Genomic DNA, 10,000 nt, shown 5'->3' with positions numbered 1-10,000 from the left:
TAGGGGAGGACACAGTAGACATAGACAGTGAAGATTTTACACAGAAGCAACGAGTACACAATTAAAACAATAAGAATGATATCCAACAAAAGAATAAAACAATGAAAGTTCCCGAATAGGGTGGAGTAACCACCTGTAGTTGGTTCAAGTACCTCACTAATCCTGAACCACTGGACCCTTCGAGGGCATCTGGTAAGAGCACTGTACTCCGTCTCAAATTCACTGGCCTACAGGCGCATTATTAGAGCAGGTCCACTCACACGTGACAATTTCGCTACATTCACCCTTTTAGCAAATGTACTGGGAGGTAGCACTTCTCTCTCCATCCTCATCTTCCTTTCCAAGTGAAATTTGAAGATGTTGATGAGGGATTGGTCGAAGAGAAAAGTGTCTGTTTTCTGTCCGTTCAACTTGGTCCACTATACAACCTCTTTCACTACTGTGAAACAGACAGAGGAAAATTTCCTGCTCTTCGAGACCGATGGAAGATGGCGGATCGATCTTCACTATGGAATCGGCAGATATCCGGGTCCGTCCTACATGTTCAACATAACTCCACAAGTCTGTAATGTAAGGACACTGGACGAGTGCGTGCAGAACGGTTTCGTCGCTCTGCGCGTATCTCGAGCAAGTCCGTCTGACAGCACTTCCGTGCCTGTAGAGCCTATCTTGGACCGGTAATTCCCCCTGGTAGCACTGCCAAGCTAGGGATTTCTGGAAGTTATCCATCGTCCCCGGTTAAAAAGTCCTCCCGAACAAACTAGCGTCTCCTCAAATGTGTCATCGCTCTTTCCCTCCACTAATCCTCTATAGATCTCAAGAGTAGACGTTCCATTGATCGCAATGCCCTCCTGGTAGAGGGCAGTGAGTGCCTGGCAACATTCCAGATGCCAGTTACCCCACCTCGGTCACTTCTTAACCCAGGACTTCAGCTCAGTCTAGGAGACGAGCTGTGGAAAAGCCTGTTTGACAAACGGCGACCCCACCTGCTCACCGTTTAGGCAGAATATCTGGAGATGCTGCAGTTGCAGCGCCCATCTGCGCATCATTAACCACGGCATGCCAAGCCTTCCGCGAAGAGGGTGTTGGCAGCAGATGGGTCGCCAAACCAATGGAGTCCGTCCCTTCCACAAGAATTTGAAGGCACGACGGTCAAGCTGTGGTAGATGACGGACGCAATGAGCACATTTGCCACCTCCATTCGATCTTTCAGTGATAGCTTCCAGCCCATTTCTAGGCGAGACTAGCTACCCTGCTTGTCACATCGTCCCAATTCTTATCCACCTGGAGGTCTGATCCGAACCAAACCTCAAGCAACGTTATGTGTCCGTCCGTCCGTCAAGCTTCCAGCGACGCTGTTGGACGGCATGGACTTGCCTCTCCAGGTGCCGAGTTGCAAGCCCACCGAGTTGCAAACACTGCCAATCCACTTCCCATTCCCGGCCGACTAACAGATGCAAAGATCTGATAGTCGTCGAATATGGGGGCCAGTGCATGTGTATTGGAAATCCTGGTCTCACTGACAGCAATTATATCCAGTACCAGAGACCTGAGACCTGAGAGCAGGCGCCCTTGCTTCCAAGGTGACCCAAGGCCTCGCACATTTAAAAATCCTACTCTTAATAAGGTCATGTTGGCAAGCTAAAGAGAGAAGTGAAGGGATTACTTACTGCCCGGTGCCTTGTGAAAGTCGAGTGCTTCGACTTCTATAATTGGTGGGGTCTCTTTGGGGAACCCCTTTAAGAGCTTCAATGTGGGTCTCACGGTCAGGGTTACCACGTCCTCCGGAAAGCTCTCCCGAATTTTTGTGTAGGGATCGAGCGACATTTGCACCAGAAGTAAATCTTCTGGTACGCGAAATGTGTTCGATTCGAATATCACCCCCACCTCCACCCCTGTTTCAGCTTCTGTGTTTTGTGTTACGGGTGCCATCAGTTCCTCGTTGTCCGTTCTGATGAGTACGAAGTTTGAGTGTTTTGTGTTGGTTTTGTTTAACTGTTTGTTTGACTGTAGTGGTGATGGGCTTGTTGTTTCTGTTGTTTCTGCGAGTGCTGTGAGTGTGAACTCTGCAATTCTAAATGTTTGTGTCTGTCTTTGCTTAGGTTGTTTGCATTTGGGGGATTCTGGTGATAGTGATGATGCTGGTTGTGTTGATGTCTTGGGGAAAATGTTTGCCTGGAAAATATTTGTGGTAGCGGTACGTGATGACTTTCTTGGTTTTGCAGGGGGGGTCATTGAATGTTTCATAGCGAGATCTTCCGACTTAAACAGCATCGAAATGGTGCCGTTTTGTTTGCCCCTCGCTATGTATTCGATGTCATTTCTGATGCACTTCAGCGCCGCCACAAAATCTACTTGGGCAATCAAAGCCACTCTTTTCGTGTCTGCTGAAATGTATCTGAAAAGTACTGTTCTTCTCTCCACTACTTCAATTGCCACATATGGGATTGTCAGATTGGCCCAAGTCTTCTCTTGTTTTATTAGTTTTCATGCTTGTGGCAGCATCTGCTTCCTGTTTGTGAAGACTACGGTAAAGTGGTGTATGGCCTTTGCTGCTGCTGCTGCTGCGAACGTATTTTTGTTGTTGCTATTGATATTGCTCTCGTTGTTGTTTTTGTTCTTGTTACTGTTGTTGCTGCAGGTGCTGTTGCTGTTGCTGCCGTTGTTCTTATCGATGTTATCGATGTTATTGGTATTGATATGTTCTTATCGATGTTATTAGTATTGTTCTTGTTGTTGTTGCTGTTGTCACTTTTGCTCTCTTTGTTGTTCTTGGTGCTATCGATACTGCACTACCGTTGCATTTTTCGGGGTTATTGCTTGCATCACTACCACTACAGCTGCGGCTGCTGCTATCTCTGTTGCGGCGGCTGCTGCTATCTCTGTTGCGGCGGCTGCTGCTATCTCTGTTGCGGCGGCTGCTGCTGTCATTTCTACCGCTGTTAGTGTTTTTGCTACTATTGTTGTTACTGTTGAAGTTTGTACCATGACTGCCTTGTTTTTCTCCTCCTCCCCTTTCCCTGTATTGTTGTCCTTGGCGGAGGGAACGGGAGGGAAGTCTTCCTTCATTACCATATTGGTAGGAGTGTTTTTTTTTCTGTCAACTCTTTCAAGACGCGCTCCGCCATCTTGTTTAGTTGTATTTGATTCAATAAAATTTAACGCCCAACGAAATTATCTGGTGGACCGAAAATCGGCTCTCTGGCGCCAACACAACCATAAAAAGAACAGTAATAGGTTCCTAGTGTTTCTATTCACAACTTGGAATAAAAGGATTATTGACAAAGGACACCATTCCTGGTGCAAATATATATTTTGAACTCTACCTGTAACGTTCGAAATGCGTCCTATGTGTTCCGCAGCAAATATGATACTACTACTACTACTACTGATGATGATAATGATGATGATGATGATGATGATGATGATGATGATGATAATAATAATAATAATAATAATAATAATAATGATAATAATAATAATAACAATAATAATAATAATGATAATAATAATAATAATAATGATAATAATAATAATAATAATAATAATAATAATAATAATAATAATAATAATAATAATTAGGCATGATAAAAAAATATTCAGACAATACATAACAAAAACAAGGACTTACAAACATATATAGCATACAGAAAATTGCACTACTAGGCGCTGCACACATCCTACACAGGACACTTTCCATACAATAAACATCAGAGCATCACAACAAATCACAGCACATACACAAGGCACACAGAGCTGCGCTCGGTAGTGAAAGCACACTATAAAAATAAAACTACTGAATAATAATAATAATAATAATAATAATAATAATAATAATAATAATAATAATAATAATGATAATGATAATAAGACACCGGGGGACGTTTAAGATGTAAGAACGATACAGCAGAGCTCCGAAATCTATCCATAAACATCGAAAACAAGGACATCGTATGGAGCCAAAGATTTACTAACAAAGGATTAGACTGTATCCGAGTAAGTAATACTCATTGAAATTTATTACTATTTTCGAAACGAAATGATGTATTTTGACTCGATATCATCTCCACCTCTAACACAACACATGTAAACATGCGTGGAACATTACGATCCATCAACATCAGATCATCTCCGACCCCAAACACCATGTACAAAGGAACTACGAAGAAATTAAATACCACCGATATTATTCAACCCAAGAATAACAATCGGGAGGTACGTATTTTAAACTTACAACACAAAATGTACGAAAAACTACACGTGCAAAACAATGTGACAACAGAAATGAACGGACCGGTACCCTACGAAAATGACGACCGTCAAAATAATGGGCCGGACGTTGATCCTCATGTCCCGCAAATAAAACCCAAAAGGCATAAATGGACACGTGAGGAATACATTTCTATCCTACACGCATACTTCACAGCAGTGCTCTACCCAAAAAATGAAAACACAACAACACATACATATAAAATATGGAAGGAAAATAACATAAATATAGACTTGGATACAGCAATGAACCCTAATAAACTAGCTAACGTACGAAGATACATTCTCAACGCAAAAACAAATATCAGAAATAGAAATAGAACATCTAAAAGAAAAAATACACCAGGAAAATGTGGATAGAAGCCACGCAACAATGCCCAATAATATAAACACTGAAACAGTAAAACACGAAGACAAACGTAACATTCCCAACAAACACGATGTAAACAAAAAACAACAAACCCAGACCATAAGGATGCATAATAATACACGACAAACAGCAAGCCAAAACACGGCAAACAAACATATAAATAAGAAAGAAAGCGACACAAATCTAAAACCTGGAAACAACGAAGGGGAGCCTAATGATTATGATAATATAAAAAGTAAAATAATCAAAGAACTGAAAACCACAGAGCTCAAAATGGACCACCGACCATACCTCCCAAAAATCAAAATAGACGAAACAACAACACCAATTATAAACAGCATAAACCTAGCCGTCGCGGAACTAATAGCCACTGAAACAAAAAGCGATATCACTAAGCTAAATGACTTAGTATACGCAGCAGCCACTGCAGCCACAAAAGAAGCTGGATACTCACTCAAACCCATCCAAACAGGTGTACCACCACCCAAACAAACCCTGTGGGTAAATAACATCCAAAACAAAATACAAAAAATAAGAAAAAATCTGTCGATTCTTAATGAAATCAGTAGACAATCAACGCTACTGAGCAACAAAAAGAAAACAAAAATACTCCGCAAATATAACATCACAGAAAAAGATTTACCTGCGATAAAAGAAAAGCTGAAACAAGATATCCTTGCCAAAGCACAAAGGATCCGCCGATACGAGAAACGCCAGCGCTTCTTTGAACAAAACAAAAAGTTCAACTCCAACCCCCAAAGGTTCTACCAAGAACTTGGCAAAAATAAAATAGAAATCACTGCAGCACCAACGGCAGAAGAAGTGGAAGAATTCTGGAGAGAAGTATGGTCGGCGAACGAACAACCAAAAAAAAGGAGTATTAAAACAACAAACTCAGCATCTGAGCAACTTTGGACCCCCATAACAACTGAAGAGGTCACCCAGGCACTGCAAAGACTAAGCAACTGGAAGGCACCTGGGCATGACAAGATCCCCAACTTCTGGTTGAAATATCTAACAGGAATGCACAAAAAGCTGGCTGAAAATTTTAACAACATACTAGCAGAGCCAGAGACAATGCCTGAATGGCTCACGAAGGGGAAAACCATCTTAATTCCCAAATCAAATGAGACAGCAAAACCAGAAAACTACAGACAAATAACCTGTCTCCCTACAATGTACAAGGCATTTACTGCAGTGATATCGCAAAGGTTGAACAAGCACCTGGACGAAAACAACCTGTTTCCAGAAGAGCAGAAAGGATGCCGCAAAGGCTCATATGGCTGTAAAGATCAACTAATGATTAATAAAGCCATAACTGAAGACAGCCACAGAAAGAAGAAAGGCCTCAGTATGGCCTGGATCGACTACAAAAAGGCGTTTGCTAGCATCCCCCACACATGGATCCTCGAAACACTAGCCATTAACAAAGTAGCACCAACAATTATAAAAGTCATAGGGCACTCTATGAATAAATGGCAAACAGTGCTACAGCTCCAAACAAAAGAGGGACTCATAAAAACCAAAGCCATCCCCATTAGAAGAGGAATATTCCAGGGAGGCACGCTCTCTCCACTCCTTTTCTGCTTGGCACTGTCGCCTCTATCTGATATGCTAAATAGAACTGGATGCGGATATAAATGTTACGACAAAACGATCAGCCACCTTTTATATATGGATGACCTAAAACTATACGCTGCAAATGACAAACAGCTGGAAACACTATTAAAGACAGTTCATGGATTTACCAAAGAAATAGATATGAAATTTGGATTAGAAAAATGCACCAAAGTAACCATGAAAAGAGGAAAACTAGTTAAGAGTAGCAACATCACACTAGATAAAACCAATGAAATAAAAGAATTAGACCAAAACCAAACTTACAAATACTTAGGAATCCATGAACTAGATAAGACACAACACACACAAATGAAAGAGAAAATAAAAAAAGAATATTATAGACGAGTTAGATCAATACTAAAAACAGAGCTCAATGCTAAAAACAAGATAATAGGTATTAACACTTTAGCTGTCCCAGTTATAAGTTACAGCTACAATATCCTTAACTGGACTCTAAATGAACTGATCAAAATTGATAGGAAAACAAGAAAAATAATGACACGATCTAGGATACATCACCCAAAATCTGACATAGAAAGACTATATATACAACGCATAGAAGGTGGTAGAGGCCTTATACAGCTGGAAAACTACTATAAAATAACCACCATAGGACTGCAAAAATACCTACTTCAGAAGGAAGGAAAACTGATACAAATAGCGGTAAAACACGAGCAAAACAAAAAAACTGTTCTCAGTATTTAAGGAAGCTGACAAATACAAACAAGAAATCATACCACCTAATAAATATGATGAAGAAGAAGAAGAAGAAGAAGAAGAAGAAGAAGAAGAAGAAGAAGAAGAAGAAGAAGAAGAAGAAGAAGAAGAAGAAGAAGAAGAAGAAGAAGAAGAAGAAGAAGAAGTGGAAGAAACAACAAAAGCTATAAAATAAATGAAATCCAAACTAAAAATAGAACACCAACGAACCATGATAAAACGATGGCAAGAAAAGCCCCTTCATGGTAAATACTGGACTAAACTAAATGCAAAAGAAATAGACAAAGAAAAATCCCAGCAATGGTTGAGAAGCTCAGGACTCAAAGCAGAGACAGAGGGATTTTTAATTGCAGCACAGGACCAAAGCCTCCCCACCAGAAATTACCAAAAACATGTAATGAAAAGAAATATAACAAGTAACTGCAGAATATGTGGAGATGGACAAAAAACAATAAATCATATTATCTCTGGCTGCCCAGTCCTGGTTAAGAAGGACTATATTCACAGACATGACAGAGTTGGAACCTACATACACTGGAAGCTATGCCAACATTGTGGAATAACAACAGAAAAAAGATGGTATAGACACACACCAGAAAAGGTCACAGAAAACGAGAAAGCAACCATACTCTGGGATATGCCGATACACACAGATAGAGAAATTAAGGCCAACAGACCAGATATAGTTGTCAGAGATCATGAAGACAAAAAATGCTTTCTAATTGATGTATCAATACCGGCAGATGACAACGTTTCTCTAAAAGAAATGGAGAAACTTTCAAAATACAAAGACCTAGAAATAGAGGTAACCAGAATATGGAATCTAAAAACAGAAACAATTCCTATCATAGTAGGTGCATTAGGCATGATAAAAAAATATTCAGACAAATACATAACAAAAACACCAGGACTTACAAACACATATAACATACAGAAAATTGCACTACTAGGCACTGCACACATCCTACGCTGAACACTTTCCATACAATAACCATCAGAGCATCACAACAAATCACAGCACATACCCAAGGCACACAGAGCTGTGCTCGGTAGTGAAGTGAAAGCACGCTATAAAACTAATACTACTGAATAATAATATAAAGAAAGCAAAATTGGTCAGTAAGAATTGGCTTGAAGTTAAACAAAAGCAAGAGCTTGAAATTAAACAAGAGTTCAGTTGTGAAAAACAGAATATTAGTTCTCTGCCTTTCGGTGAAAACGAGCTATAGTTATCCGACGGGGACACGAACGTTGCTGTATCATCTGTGTAGTATTAACTGATAGCTTGCTCAATGTATGATAATAAAGCATAGACATAGCTATATGACTCAGTAGTTTGCTTCTCGTACTGCACAGTATTTTGATCAGATGCTATTAATCATACCTTTGAATCAACAAATGCATGTGTTTAAAATTTGATAGATAGAAACTGTTTGGATATCCATAAGGGGATCCCGGCTGATCCTGTGTATTTGTATTAAAACATCCTTCACTAGAGTTACCCTGAAACAGACATGGTCTCAAGTTCCCAATGAAGCTTTAATATCGTTTCATCAGTCATTGTATGTGTCTGAGTGTTACCCTCTTAAAATGTCTGTGGAGAATAAAATTGAAGGCATTATTGTAATCTCTAGTATGACAAAACAATCGTCAATGTAACATTCAAACATGTTTAACTAATTGAATTCAAATGTTTAATATAATGAAATGATGTTTTGGAGATGAAGAAATGTATACATTAAAATTAAAATGAGAAACTTTTTAAATTTGAAATTTTTCTGAACCCCACAATCTGCTATGATATAATTTATGTAGCTAATGTACTGAATAACCTTGCTCTCCATTTAAGTATAAATAAAGATTTCTTTCATTGGTCCAACTGTGCAAAGACGTATAAAATTGAATCAAATCGATTATGTGACAGAAACTTTCAGCCTTTGAATGATGACAAAGTTAATCGATAATTATTCAAATTAGGAGCATAACATGATGTAAGATATTTACTTCAGCTCATGGAGCCTCTATAAAAGAAGTGGGGAACATTTCATCCTGTAGCAAATTTCGTTTACATCAAAATTTGAAACTTCCAACTGATGAAGTAGCAACAGAACTCAGATTTTAGGAAGTGAAGATGCGTATAAAAACCTGGTTTTCCTGTCTACTGTTTTGGCCACATCTGTCAAACATTCTTCCTGAGTTCACCAACCTTCATTACGTGCTTAAGCCTTAATTATATTAAATTCATTGGAGAAGTAAATTCACTAAATTTAAGTCTATTACTCTTACAGGTGCACACATCAATTTATAGCAAAGAAATTCTCTGCAGAACCATAGGTCTCCAGGTTTGTTCCTGCTGCATGATACCTTGGACAACAGGAAGGTAGACTGATGGAGAATTTGAAGAATCCCGTCTTGCATTCACACACACACACACAACGCACGCACGCACACACACACACACACACACACACACACACACACAAGTATACATGCCTGCACCTACGTATATCGTGTGTACATATTTTCTATGTCAGTTACTTCGATCGTTACTGTTGCCATTGTAGTTCTGGACAAACCGTCGACCATTCTATAAAGATGTTTGGTAAAATAGGTGCCAAACTAAAATATTTATTCTGCTCCATATAATGATATGACTGACTAAAAACTCTTACAGATGATTTCTAAGTACAGTCACATTTTGATGACTAAAACTTGCTAAACATAAGATCTCTGTTTAGGATAAATGGTTGCAGAACAGTAAGGAGGTAAAATGAAAAGAAATAACATTTGCTTACAATAACAGGGTTTTGGTGTTGTTGATTCAGTGCTTGTAGCACAATTGGTGGTTGTGACGGGTATCCGGGTTGTGGTGCATATCCGAGTTGTGGTTGATATCCAGGTTGTGGTGGATATCCAAATTGTGGTGGATATCCGGGTTGTGGTGGATATCCGTGTGGTGGTGGAAATCCGAATTGTGGTGGATATCCGGGTTGTGGTTCATATCCGGGTGGTGGTTCATATGCT

The 10,000-nt window shown here is 39.5% G+C and overlaps 1 protein-coding gene across 1 annotated transcript in view; it reads right to left on the bottom strand.

Annotated features, from left to right (window-relative positions):
• LOC115228943 (annexin A7-like) overlaps window positions 1-10,000 on the bottom strand; it is a 28,471-nt gene that overhangs the window by 14,700 nt on the left and 3,771 nt on the right. Inside the window, exon 2 of the mRNA XM_029799391.2 lies at window positions 9,772-10,000. This exon is cut by the window's right edge and continues 127 nt beyond it. Within this exon, the coding sequence (XP_029655251.1) occupies window positions 9,772-10,000 (229 nt within the window). The remainder of the gene's footprint in view (window positions 1-9,771) is intronic.

Source organism: Octopus sinensis, linkage group LG2, assembly GCF_006345805.1.
Source record: "Octopus sinensis linkage group LG2, ASM634580v1, whole genome shotgun sequence".
In the NCBI taxonomy this organism is placed as follows: domain Eukaryota; kingdom Metazoa; phylum Mollusca; class Cephalopoda; order Octopoda; family Octopodidae; genus Octopus; species Octopus sinensis.
This window is presented reverse-complemented; position numbering and strand designations above follow the sequence as displayed.